Source organism: Alligator mississippiensis, chromosome 14 (assembly GCF_030867095.1).
Source record: "Alligator mississippiensis isolate rAllMis1 chromosome 14, rAllMis1, whole genome shotgun sequence".
Taxonomy (NCBI): Eukaryota; Metazoa; Chordata; order Crocodylia; family Alligatoridae; genus Alligator; species Alligator mississippiensis.
Window position 1 is genome coordinate 3,281,353 of NC_081837.1, and position 13,995 is coordinate 3,295,347.

Consider the following 13,995-nt stretch of genomic DNA (forward strand, 5'->3'; position numbering starts at 1 on the left):
TTTCTCAGTGGTCTGTTTCTTCCAAGACAAATTCAGAACAACAAGTACATTCCTTGGGCTAAGGTCCTATGCAGCACACTAGTGAAGGATGCTGCTAAGGGAATTCAAACAGCTAGAGGAGATCGGTGATTCAAGTACAAATAGGGACCTGCCTGCATCTTCAGTAAAGGCAGAATTGGGTATAGACCGCGTAAGTGACACTCCGGCTGCAGCTCCTACTGCAGGGTTTGGCTTGTGGAATAGCTACACAATTTCCCCCGGTGTAAGTGTTCAAAGTGCCAACTCCATAGGAAGGGAAGCAACACCTCCCTTGCAGGCCCTGCCCGAGTCCGAATGGCCAGCTTCTGCTGTTGGCCAGGAAACAGGGTCTATGCTCAACTGCCTTCCACATGCAAGCTACGGGCACCTGTATTCAAACTCCCTTGAAAGCAGACAGTTTGGAATCGAGCTGCTTTCTAAAATTCCCAGTCTTCACCACAGATTTATTCTTGGGACCCTGGGTGAAGGGATCTGTGAACCGACTTTGCCTCTCCCCTCAATGGAAGGCAACAGGGATTAATTTCAGGTTTTCTTTGGGCGAGGAATACACGTGTCTCCATTCAGCATGGCGCAGGAAACACCAGCTAGTCTACACTTCGGTAAGGAAGACAAAGCTAGAACCAGGGTAGCTGTAGAGTAACAGGCCAGCTCACAGCTTTGTTTGGGAGGGACAGTGGGCTCAGCTCAGTGCTACTGGCACAGCCAGTGCCAGCCCTTGGTATGGCCACACAGATTTTTTTTTTTTTTTTGCAAGAGTTGAGCACTTTAGCCAAGACGCAGTCTCCAAAATTAAACTTCTAGAAGCTTTGAGCCACAGACCGAACAGTTCCACTGGAAAGTGGAAGCCACTGACGTTAGACTCCTCTATTGTGCTGGACAGGAAGCTGCTGGATTCCCAGCTGAGGCTGGATCGTTTTAGTTCTCTGTAGGAAAAAACCCTCTTGAGTAACATGTTGTTAGTCAGATGTCTGCTCCAAAGGCCCTACTCAACCATCAGGCAGGGCAGGATGTCAAACCCTAAAGCACCTTGATTTTCCACTTACAGATCAGCTGTCCCGGGAGCAAGAGAACCTGTGCTAAAACACGCAGAAAATCTACAGGTAAAACTGTCACCCAGTTGTGACGGACACATGGGCAAGGGTAGGGGCTTAGAACACTGGAATGAGTCGAGTCCTCTACAGCCAACCTAACCCTTACATGACTTAAAGCCAACCTGGCTGAGGAGGAAGTGGTTTCAACCAGCCTCAATTCAGAAACACCCCCACAAACCCTAGGCCTGAGTTCAACAGAGTGGGAAAGCTCAGGATACTGAAAAACATCAGTTCATACCCCTCCTGCCACCAAACGCACCATCACCATTGTTCCCGTGCTTATGACAGGGATCAGAGTGCACATGCTAGGGCTAATTCTTTAAAGAAAGTTCTGCAATAGTGGAGGAAGATAGACACTGAAAGGAAACAAGAGGGCAGAGGTCCAGTGCCAGAGGGATTGAGAACGGCTGTTAGTCAACTACATGGCAACTGCTTTCACTGGGGGTAGGTTCTGCCCCAGTTCCACCTCAAACAGCCAACAACACAGTGCATTTTTGAAAAGCCCAGATGGACCGTTAACTCCTACACGGGACTTCAGCTGCCAATGTTCAATTCTATTAATGATGCAACTGAAAGGAAAAGAAAAACAATCCCAACTTCAGCTGAATAATTTGCAGACACAGGCGTGCAGCACAAAAGGATAAAGAGAGTCTTGCTTTTTCTTTTTTAAATGCATAAGCACCTGCAATTGTACCCGTGTATAGATGGGCGTCAAACGATTTCACGCTGTATTTCAATGTTCATTTTATTAACAAAGTGCAAAGTTTCAAACTAAACTATGAATCGCACAGCAGTTACACAGGGGAACAATCTTACATACAAAAAGAACTCCAGTACATACAGCAAGATGAGACAGGAACACTCTACGAACATTTACAGTTACCTTTGCTTTTTCAACAGCCAGTTTTTCAGCTTTCGTCGTAGCTTCACAAACTGTTTAGCAGCTCAAATGCAATGCACGGAGGCAAAAAAAAAAAAGGTTTGGCAACACGTTCCAAGTTGGTCCAAGGTGGAGATGGAAGAGGAGGGTAACTAATGGTTGGAGAGGCTGCTCCTCTTTAACGTTAAGTTAAAACATATCTGTAGGGTCCCCTGTGTTTCTACTGGCACAGCTATTATTCCTACACCTCCTCCACTGCACCCGCCTCAGAGTCACTAGACAAGCATGCTCACAGGGCTCCAGCACCTTTCGAACATTTGTTCAGAGAATATGTTTGAACCAAGAGGAACGCAGTCTTTTTGCTATAAGAGGCTTTCACAGGGCAGGGGGACCTATGCAGAGGTTTCAAGGTGGTGAGGAAGAACTACAGAATGTAATGAAGTCAGCTTATTCTACCATGAGCAATCCTGATGGCATAAGTAAGTTCCAGTGGCAAAAGTACCTCTTCTCAGGGGCATAAGCAGGTTAGTGTGAACCCAGCTCTTCAAGACAGTCTTCTGCAGTCACCAACCCAATCCTCTACCTGGCCCAAAGAGAATCATATACAATTATTTCATTAAACAGGGCCTGTATTAGAGCAATTATGGTTTATGGAGCAGGCAGGAAGTGTCTGAAGGATTTAAGACACTGAAATCTAGACCCTCCCACAGAAAGAACAGATACGAAACCTCTGATAACTGAAGACCAGTCAGGCGTGGGTAGGGAAGGAGGGAGGGACGAGAGTACAAACTGGTCTTGAAAGTCTATGTAAAAAGAAAAATCACGGACATGGGCCAGGATCTCACCAACTTCCACCCACAGACAAATCTGCTCTGGGAAGTAGCTGCAAGTGGCAGGGTATTAATTATTCTGTGCATTATGTTCCCCTCTATCCTCCCCTTCCACAATCTCCCAGTCTGATGGAAACATGCACTGCTCCGTGGTTCATTTGGGGATCTAGGAACAGGAAGCTCAAACCAGAGAGCTGAGAATATTAAGCAGCTCTGATTTTTCAAGATGACTGGGATCAAGCAGACCTGCCACCAGAGCAGCATTCAATTACCTGGTATTGTCCTCGCCAGCAGCAAAACCGAGATCTTCAGGACCAGTCTGATCACCTTCAGAAAACATGGAACCCAGCTCTAGGACTGAAAGACAGTTACAGATGATCTTTTAGCCCGGCACCCCAAACTAGTCTAATTTAACTGAAGCATTTGGTTCCATGATCTGCAAGTCTTGAGGAGACTGAGAATTCATTCTTAACAGCAGATAAAAACCCTTGCCCTGCACCGGGCTGCTCTCCAGCGGCAGTGTTTGGACTCTTCTGTCACTTCAGGATTCAATGTTTGCCGTGGAGTTCTGCAGCCTAATTCAGAATCAGCCACTGAGCTGGTTCCAAGTAAGGAACCCAGACCCGGGCTTGACACTGATGCCAGACCACTACCCAACCTCCTTAGACTCACCAATCAGCTGAACAAGTTCCAAGTAGCCCCATGACAAGTTCCTACCGTTTTCACAGAACAAGAGTGTCAGAGACTTTTACCCCTTTGAAAACCAAGCTGAAGTGCTCCTAAGCAGATTACTGTCATTTAAGAGGCACCCTCATTACCAGGGAATCTTATTTCAGTTCTCATGACTTACTGCCCATTACCTCTAGCTGCACCCAAGTCCGCTGTTCTGCTCAAAAGCCAGCTAGGTTTGTGGAGGAGATGAGCTGGAAAACCACTGCACCCTTCAATCTCCCTAAAGCCGGGGGGGGGGGGGGGGGGAAATCTGACACCACAGAGCCCTCACACACTTCCCAAACTTGCCACTCAACACTGCAGCTCTGCAGGGACACTGGGGTCTGTTCTCAGGACATGCTCACCACCCAGAGGTGGATGACACCGTAGCTGCTCTGTGGCCTTCCAAGCTGGGCATGAGGTTCTGCCTTTCTGAAGTTAAATGAAAGATGTCTGCTGGGTCACCCTGAACATAGTGATCTATCCCCCCTTGCTTAAATGAAGTACAGTGTGAAAGGACGCGAATGTCATTTCAGCTCAGAACGAGGTAAAATTCTGTCCCTGTCTTGTAATAAAAAACAGGCTAAACAAGACCTCAAGCTCAAGCCAGTAATGTTGGCAAATGCTCCGTGGGGCACAGCACTGCGTCTCTTGGCCTTGGGAGATGACATTTACCCACATAAAACGCAAGCCAGGTTAGGGCTGGCCCTTGGACATCTGCCCTCTGACTGCATGTTGTCACCGTGGGTTCTACCTTCGCTCGAGGACTGGACGGCAAAGGCATGGTTAAACCCATCTGTGGATGACGCGGCATCCTCCGGCTCTTCATTTTCAGTGTCACATTCAATGTCGCTGTCACTGCTCATGCCTGGCAGGAGGTGGAGGACATGCTTCTGGCACAGCCCAGCTGCAAGGAGCAAAGGATAATGCTCAGTAACAGCTGCAGTGAGAATCCCGTCACCAAGCTCCTCAGCTTCCTGCCACTCCCAAGATGCACCAACAGCTAGTGCCAGGACTTGGCCACAGAACAAGGAAGAGGAGCAGTGGGCACATTTGGAGCTCAGTGCATCTACCCAAAGGGATGAGCAGCAGAAGCCACCTGCGGACCATTTCCAGCTTGGTCTGGCAATTCAGAAGCCCGATTCAAAGGAGCAGCCCTAAACAAGTCTGTTGTGTTCCGAGTGCAAACTCAACCATCTGCATTTCCTCCCAGCTTCATTGCTGTCTTCAGGTAGCTACCAGCCCACCTTTCCCAGGGCTTCACCAGACGGCTGGTAACGATCCAGACTTGCAGTGTACCTATACCCCACTGGCTAGCACAAGAGCTGACTAATGGGGTACTTCGTGTGACCTCATCTTGTACCCACACTCATTTATTCTGAAGATTTTATCACAGCTGCAGCTCAAACGAGAGCTGAGAAATCACTGCTTTCAGGTGGTCTTCCAACTGCTTTGTCCAAGTTGGCCAGGCCCTAAAACCTGGCAAAGCTACACTTCACTGACTCATTGTGGAATTTCAGCAGTGTCGTGTCTGAGCAAAATTAGGCAAATAATATTTTAACATGAGAATCCTACAACCAGCCTCTCAATATTTTCTGGAGCTATATCTGTTTAAACACATAAGCATAACATGATGATCCCCAATTCAAACCAGATGGAGGAGCAGGTTTGCCTGTTCCAAGGACTGAGAAATCTAGTTCTCAGGACTCGCAGCTAATCCTAACAATTTGCTTTCTCGCAGCTGAGATATGGATGGCTCTGTTCTTGCGACTCTACCTCTCTCAAAGGAAATAAATTGTAAGATGTGTTTCCTGGGGTTTTAACAATGAAATATTTTACTTTTAAAAAACATTTTTTCTATTAGGGCTCCCTTCTAGAACAGGAGAACGGCAGGAAGCATCACGATCATGCTGCAGTGACTAAGAGAAGAAATTCAGTTTTATGTCACTGCAAGACCTTCTGCAAATGCCAACACCTACACAATGTTGCACACTGCAGAGAGAGATGGATGCTGGCACTTTAATATAGGCTTTGTGCTACAATTCAGTCATTGAAATTCAAATTAGTGCAGAGGTGGAAGGCAGCAGAGTTTCAACAAGATATGAAGAAAAAAAGCCACTCTTCCACACAGACCATCAATAAGTCAGTCCTCCAGCATGAAAAGCATTCAGCAAGAAGAAAGAGACTGGAACCTTTGTTTTCAATAGCTAAGATACCTTCCAGCTTTCACAGGAAATAGTGGACTCGCATGCTGGAAAGTCTGCTTTAGACTAGACTGAAGAGCTGTCCCAATGCAGACATGGTGCCAGCCACCACTGCGATTACCCCACAAACCAGAAGCCCTACGCTCAAGGTTTCCTGCTAGATTTTAAAATAGCATAGGTGGCATCCATATTTAGATGCAGTTATTTTTTTTTTTTTTTTTTTTACAACTGTATGTCTAATTATAGGACACACAGACAGACATCTGGAGGTGGGAAACTAAACTAGAAACCCAAACTAAGAGAAAGCTCCTCAAAATACTTCCTGCTTCTCTAGAGTCCTATTGTACTGTGACTGCATCATGTCTGAGACACCTACAGCCTGCGAGCAGCCCCCCGCTCTACATTTATAATGAATCTACCAAATGCTACGCAGTTCAGCCACCAAGTAGGGGTTTTTTTTTAAACATACCAATTTGGAGAAACGAAGTGGTAGGGCTTGAGGAGTCGCCACATGGCTCACAGGGTTATTTACCTTCCTCTGGTCCTGCTGAGGCAACTTCAGAGAGCACAGCCTGGAGCTCCCCAGTTTCCGAGTTGCTTTCCAGATCAGCTGTCGGTGCTCCTTCTGTACAACATCCTTTAGAACTTGACCTTGAAAAGGGGTTGGGAGAGTCATCCTATAGCACCTAAAGCATTCAGTGCAGACATGGGGCGGGTCCTCCTGCCACCTGCCGGATAGCACCAGCTGAGCCTCTCCCACGTCCAGGGAAACCTCTAACTTTGAAGCTACTTGGGTGGGTTATTCACAGGGCTCTAGTTGTGACTTAGAAGTAGAAAGCTGGTTCTCCCAAGGCAGCATTCTTCCTCTGATGTACACCACTGAATCACCCAGCCACTGGAGTTTGTCTCTACCCCACACCTACGATGGAAAAGTTCAGGTTTCCTAAAGCCAGCCTTCTTCAAGCTGCCCTCTCACATCACAGACAGCCACAGAGCCAAGAGGTCACCCCATCAGGCACTTGCTGGGTATGTAGAGAAACTCAGTTGCTTAGTTCATGGCACCTGTGTCCCATCTTGGGGAACTAAACTGTACTTAGGGACTTCTCAAATTAGCAACAAAAAAGGGAGCGGATTCCAGATAAAATGCCCTCCCCCACAGAAAGAAGCCATGTACCAACTCCTCTGGGAGGGCTTATGGGGAGAAATACTAGAAAAATAAGCAAGGGACCGCAAACCAAAGCAGGCAAACCACACCACCTTCTGCTGGGGCAGTCATTCAAGTGAGCTGCTCTATCCCCCATTCTACGTAAGGGACAACAGGAGGGACTTTCAGCCCATGCGTGGACCATGGCAGGCACCTGGAGGCACCAGTGGCAGGAGCAAGAGCTCCAAAGTCATTTACCCTCCTGGCCGCACACACCTGATTGTAGTGGTTTGTTCAGCAAGGGAAGAACTTACCCCAGGGCAATAGCTTTTCTTGTGTTCTCTGCAGCACTTAAACCGTTCAAACCAGGAACCCCCACATCACAATCTGAGCCTTCGCAATGCCTGTCCTCTGGCTTCAGCAACACCTCGCCAGCAGCACCGTTGGCCAAGGGCCTGGGGGAGCTGTGCCTGGTGCTATGCTTCGCACTTCCTATGCAACCTGGGAAAAGCAGCAGCGAGTTCCAGAGTGCAACAAAGACATTTCCCAAATCCACTGAGTGAAAGACACAAATTGGATTATGAATTTGGGTGGCAAATGCTGGCAAAGATAACTGGCATTTAATGTCCCTGCCTAAGCAGTATTTGCCATTAGGGTGGTTTCATGAGCTCTGGGGGCAGGTCTCTTCTACAGTTCCTGCTTCCAAGAGCACAAGGTCAGGACCTCCCATACAAGACTTCCTGGGGTAGACACACCACTCAGACTTATGTAGAAGGAAAACTGGGGCCATTTGCTAGCTGGGTGGAGAACACCGAGAAGTCAGCGTGCTGCTTTGTTTAAGCAGCAGATGCTCCAATCCAGCAACTATGCTACGAACATGCAAAGGCACGTCTCTGCACTTGGGCAGCAGCCTTCGTGGCAGCAGTTGTGATGGCTGCTACATCAGCAGGGTAGAGATTTCCACCACTCCCCATCCCAGGAGCTCTCCTTTGGATCCCACATCCGTTTAGCACTGTGGAAAGGGCAAGGCTAGTAACCTCTCCCAATGCTTGCTTGGGACCCTCCATTTCAAGATTTCTGTAGTACAGCTTTCCTGGAACTGCCACCCATGATGCTGCACTGAAAAGCCAGAGAGCTTGTCTAGTGACCACAGCATCTACTTCCACTGATACCCGTCACAGGAATAAGTCTCCCAAGAACTTTAAATAGAATTGTCTATTGCCCTATAGGCAGCGTAAGAATCAAACTTCTGAGGCATGGCTAATAAAGGAGAAGTTAAAATATAGCATTACAAGAGACTGACTGCAAAAATAGGGTGTTAAAACTATTTTAGAAAGGCAAGAGGTTACTGCCGGAACAAGGATGCCTCTGGAGCACCAAGCATGAGCGGTGCTGGACAGCAGTGTCAGGGTCATGGAGAAGTCGGGCTGGAAGGGACCTTGACAGGTCACCTACTCCACCCGCCTGCCTGAGGCCGGATCATCCCTATCCAAACCAGCCCATAAAACCTTCACCTAAACTCTACTCTCAATCCCAACACAACATAGACCAAACACTTAATCTGCCACGGGTTAAGTGGGGGAACCACCACGGCCAAAGCCCGGCTTTCATAAAATGTTGTCAATATACGCTCAAGAGCTCCTGGGCAGAGGGCCATGACCCCCGCTACACAGGAAGACAAAAATCCCTACAGTCCACAGCAATCTGACCATGGGGTAAAATTCCTTCCTGACCCCAAATATGGCAATAAGTCTGACCCAGAGCAGAGGGGCAAGACCCTCTAGCCAGGCAACTCCAGCTTTGCTTCTAGCAGAAGAATTGCCACACCTCAGTTGAAGTCCTCAGCCTTAGCTGTAGCCAACACCCGATGCCTCTGGGGAAGCTTAAACACACCCAGACACACAGAGCAGGAAACAAAGGTGGGGAGGGGAAGGGCAGGGCAGGGAGCAACCAGCAGAGCCCCAAAGCATTGGAAATACCCGCGGTAGGAAACAAGCATAGCTATGCCTAGATCTTGTCCCTGACTAGAGGCCACCCAAGCTCCTCTTGAACACCTCCGGTGATGGGGAGTCCACAATTTCCCTAGGCATCTGCTTCACAGCCTCACTACTCTCACAGTGAAGAAGTTTTTCCAGATATCCAATCTAAATTTACACTGCTGCTACTTCAAGCCACTGGTCCACATCCTCCTCTGTGGCAAGAGAGAAAAGGTGCTTTCCCTCTTCTTGATGGCAACCCTTCAAGTATTTGAAGACTGCCATCATGTCCCCTCTTAAGTGCCTTTTCTGCAAGCTGAACATGCCTAGCTCCTTCAGCCTCTCCTTGTGCAACTTGCACTCCAAGCAGATCATCTTTGTTGCCCACCTCTAGACCCTCTCTTTAATTTTTTCACATCCTTTTTAAAAATGTGGAGCCCAGAACTGCACACAGTACTCAGATGGGGCCTAACCGGTGCCAAGCAGAGAGGTGCTGTCACCTCCTGTATCTTGCCACGCAAAAGCTTAGTACAATGGTGTGACTGGTCCACAAAGTGCTGTACTGGTTCTATAATATACAGTCTATTTAGGAGAAGTAGGTGATGTGTATATTTTCAGACAGACTTCTCCCAAGGGCAAGGGCAAGCTTCCGAGAAGCATTCTTACAAGAGGTTCCTGGAAACGTTACAAGGCACATCTCTAGACTCCAGGTTTACCTTCAGAGGAAGTCAGACAGTCTCCCTTTGAGCGAAGATTGTTGTCCCCACAGTCCATGGCTCTTCGTAGAGACAGGCTGCCTGCTGCTCCAGACCGGGCAGGTTTGGGTGAATTACTTTTCTTACTTGTGGCTGCAAACAAAGCATTTAATTTCTTTCAATAAGAGAGTGGGTTGGTTTCATGCTTCTGGAGCTCTCAACAGAGATATACTCTGAGTAATCAAACTCAGCTCAAGCTTAACTGGCAGACATCTATTCCTGGATACAACTGCAGTCTAGGGAAGTGACAGTTATAAGTGCCCCTTCTCCCCTCCCCACACACGTACCGTTCCTTATGTAACAGCTTGTAACCGAGGACTTTGTCAAGAGTTCCATTCCCAGTTCTTGCAGCTTGCTGCAGCTGTCTGTTCCACAGGCAGCCAGAGCCCCCTGGTCAACAGGGAGGAAGCCAGGCTGTCCATCACAAGAGCCTGTGTTGCTGCTTCTTACTTCTGACAGCTGGTTTTTCACATCAGACATTTTGCTTCGAACTTCAGCCATCTGAGTTTTGAGTCTCTTCAGCATCTTCAAGTCAGGGGGCACGCGCCACATGGCCTGGTGCCTCCGCTGGTCTCGATCTTTTAGAGAATAGGATGATGCTTTAGAAGAGGAAAGATTGAAGGGACACAAAGGTTAAAAAGTGTCCAGAGAATGGACTGGCTGACAAGTTAATGGCCTCATGAAGCTAAAAAGATTTGTGGGACCTCACTTGTTTTGCCCTACTATTTTCACACAGTTCACATGTTCTCTGCGGTCCACCAGGTTATGTAAGAGGAAATGCATCCGTTTCACATTTGGGTCCTGCAGCACTGGCATAAGGCTGCAACATTTGGGTTGCAAATGGTGTGAAACAGGTTTAACATCCCATCAGCAAGTATTTTTTATTTTATTAGCTTCAGATTTTTACAACTGGTTTTTCCACAGTTGTTCCAAATTAACCTACCCATCCTATTGATGCAGCTAGGAGCCAAGGGCCCTCTACGCTGCTAAGAGAAAGGGCTAATGCAAACACAGTTCCCCCCTGAGGTTAGCAGATATCCATGTTATACCTTTAATTGCTAGGAAAATAGAAGAGTGTAAAGAAAAAATGTCAGCACCTGTCAAAAGCACACTTCAATAGGGACCAGAACAGTGTTATCCTGTTCACACTGGCAACAAGTGATAATGTGAACCCTGGACTGCCATATGCTCTCTAACAAAGCCTCTGCTACCATCAGTTCTTGAGGTAGACTGTCCCCCACCCTCCCCACGCACATGTTTTAGGCTTCCTGTGTAACACTTAAACCCTCCTGTATTACCTCCAGTGGGTGAATGGGAAATGGGTGCCCAACGGAAGCTGATTTTATTTCATCTCACTTAATTCACCTTCATTAGCTTCCTCCTGTCTGGGGAGACAGCAGCTCTCCCAGCCTTTGAACCTCAGGGGGAAGTGGGCAAGAAGACAGCTCTGTAGTGCTGGGAGCTGCCCTTTCCGTTTGTGTGCCCTTCATGATGAAGGGAGCCAATTCTTACTGCTAGGCAGGTGTGAGAGTTCACCTGCTTGCTAGCTAGTCTGATGGCAAATGCATTTCTTGGATACCAGCATGAATTTTATATGCATTTCAAATTAACTGACAGTTCAGAAAGAGTCTGAAGTGAAAGAACTCCCTTAGGGAACTGGCTGCACAAGATCAGGGCTAAGACATAATACATGGGTAAGCCTATACGGTAACAAGTCAGCATTAGATCTACTTTGAAATCTATTTGTAATGCTTTCAATCCTTTAAGTGTCTCACTGCAAATTCACCTGGCTCAGAGCTGTCAACTCCAATGGCACCTGGAAACCAAGAAGGTGAAACCTAGCCAGCCCTGAAAAGAAAAAAGCCAGAAGCCTTCTTCTAACAGGATGACTGAATAAGCCATGGGCACCAGAGGCAGGTCTTTTGGAGGTATCAGCAAAATAGATGATACTGATTCTGCAGTAAGCAGCTGAAGGATACAGAAATCCTAAACTAGCACATCGCCTCATATTGGGGGGGGGGGGGGTGAGGGGGTGGGGGGTCTGAATCTGGGTTTGGGCAGCACTGCTAGTAATGCAAGCCTTCCCCATCTCTTCAGTCCCATCAGCTGCTCTTTCTAGTTCTGGCAAAGCAGAGTCCTGACAGCAGCTGCCTCCGGTATGCAGCCCAGGATTATCTGTAGCTCACTCTGCCTCAAACTGCTTCTTGTTGGAGCTGCACATGCTACAAACTAACTGCAAAGCGCAAAACTATTTGCTTTTCATCTTTCGATTCAATAATGTAAATGCCACGACTATGGCAAGAGGAAAACTACATCCATGTATCAGATGAACTAGCATTTCTCTTCTGCCCTACTAAGCCACCAAATGGTGGTTTCAAAGGGATCTGCAATAAGATATGGTGGCTGTGGGCTGGATAGCCCCAAACAAGTGTCAGCCATGGTGAATCTATTTAAGAGCGTGGCGTTAATTTACCAATTCTTCCCTAATAGTGTACAAGAGGAGTAACTGACCTTCTACAATAGTCGTTGCGACAGATTTCTATTTACCACGAGGCATCTTTCTTCTGGTTCACAAAATTAAGGTCAGGACCTATCAGCCTAACGGCATACCTAATGCTATGGCACCACCAAGGCTGCATATCAACAGCTCCCAAGAACTCAGTGACATTCTTCCTCAACCATCTCCATTGGCCCCACTTCAAAATGAGCAGGCCAGAAAAACGGATACCTACTTGATGCACATCTTCCTCAGGAAAGACATAAAACTTGCTTTAAATGCACCACTTACCTCTGTTCTGCAGAAGCGAGGCAGGAGGACGTGGCTGTAGTCCCCACAGATTTTCCATACCGTTCCTGTCTTTTAGATCCAAAAAGTGTATTAAGATCAGGGGATCTATGTCTAGCAAACTGCTGCTGGCTGCTGAGCCAAGACTACTTCCTCCCCGCCTTGATGCTCTGCTGCTTGGGTTGGCATAGCCATGGCTGCTACCTGAAAGAAAGAGCACAAGTCCAAGCTGTGCGGAAAGCACACATAAGTGCACATCAGGATTTACTTGGCAGAGAAGCTAGAAGTCCCCACGGGTGGATCTACAATTTTGAAAAGGGGGGGTCCAGTTAGCGAGGTGCATCACTGCATAGAAAACAACATTTTTTCTACAGTTAAAAATAAACCAGAAGTTTTACTAATATGCTAGAGACCTAAGGCTACATTATTCAGTCTAAGATTGAAGCAAAAATAAATATAACTTAACTGAAATAAGTTAAAAACAATCTGTGAAATACAAGCTTCATTTCCAGAAGCACCTAACAGACAGCAGAATTGCAGAACAAAGGATAATCTGATTGGTGGAACATCAAGACCATTAAAAATGAGAGGGGGTCTTTAACACCCACAGAATGAAGCTTAGAAGGGATCAGGTAGATTATAATGAATCATGAAGTCAAGCGACTCTCCCTCAGCACTGCGTGCACAAAAATACTGCAGCCCCTCCCTTGTAGAAGGTTTTAAAGAAGGGTGAACCAGGAGACAAGGGGGAACGGCCCTTGCAAACCCTTGGTCTGATTTCAGAACGCCATCCTAGCAGGCTTTCAGGGCAACACAACAGAGCTTCCGTAAAAAGCATTTTTTACATACAGACAGATTCTAAAAGCACTCTAACAAAAAATAGCTGTACTGACAGAGGCCAGAAAGCCTATCATAGCAGCCTGAGCAATGGAAAGTCAATGGTATTTGCCTTAATCATGTAAAAGTACATTAACCTGCTCTATCGATTTACATATTTTTTTTTTAAATTAAGGTTTCCTTTATGTGGTCGAGGGAGATCTTCAATTAAGCCTCACTTTGCACTATCACATGTTCCCATTACCTAGCAGTTAGGAATCTCCTAAGAACCAAGACCCAGCCACTGTGTCTGCAGTCCTAATCTGGGAGATTAGTCTCAACAGCCCAGTAGGGCTGCTTTCCAAGGCAAGTGACTACAAACAGCATTATCAGTATTTAGTGGAAAAGCACTAGGAGCAATTAAAAGTGAAACATTTTCCTTAAAGTGAACTGGTTCCACAATTCTTTGAATTAAAGCAAGAACTACTAAAATTGTGAGCAACATACACCCTATGCAACACTTCTATCAACATCAACACCCCCATCTCTGTTTTTAACTGATTAATGCCATTCTTAAATGAATTAGTCAGGCTTATCACAACTGTCTGGTTCCCAAGAATTTAAAGAGGCAGAGCTTATCCGTGGCATAGCATTGATTATTGCTAATAACACAGAAGTTAATATGGAGAGTGAAAAGAGCAAGGAGTGAAGGAATGCTGCTGTTCTGGATCATTATCAAATTTGTTACTGCTGCACACATTTGT

General features: G+C 46.8%; 1 protein-coding gene across 3 annotated transcripts in view; it reads right to left on the minus strand.

Moving 5' to 3' along the window:
* Nucleotides 1-1,857: 1,857 nt before the first annotated feature.
* Nucleotides 1,858-13,995, minus strand: part of TRIM37 (tripartite motif containing 37) — a 38,713-nt gene continuing 26,575 nt past the window's right edge. For 2 of the 3 annotated variants that reach the window (XR_002092083.2, XR_002092082.2), the window contains 8 exons: nt 12,419-12,619; nt 9,918-10,229; nt 9,592-9,723; nt 7,214-7,400; nt 6,288-6,406; nt 4,227-4,458; nt 3,113-3,197; nt 1,858-2,593 (listed from right to left, as the gene is read on the minus strand). Coding sequence is in view for 1 of the 3 variants with exons in the window: in XM_019493332.2 (XP_019348877.1) it covers nt 2,590-2,593; nt 3,113-3,197; nt 4,306-4,458; nt 6,288-6,406; nt 7,214-7,400; nt 9,592-9,723; nt 9,918-10,229; nt 12,419-12,619 (1,193 nt within the window). In the remaining 2 variants the exon portion in view is untranslated. The remainder of the gene's footprint in view (nt 2,594-3,112; nt 3,198-4,226; nt 4,459-6,287; nt 6,407-7,213; nt 7,401-9,591; nt 9,724-9,917; nt 10,230-12,418; nt 12,620-13,995) is intronic. The other variant, XM_019493332.2, reaches the window with a different exon arrangement.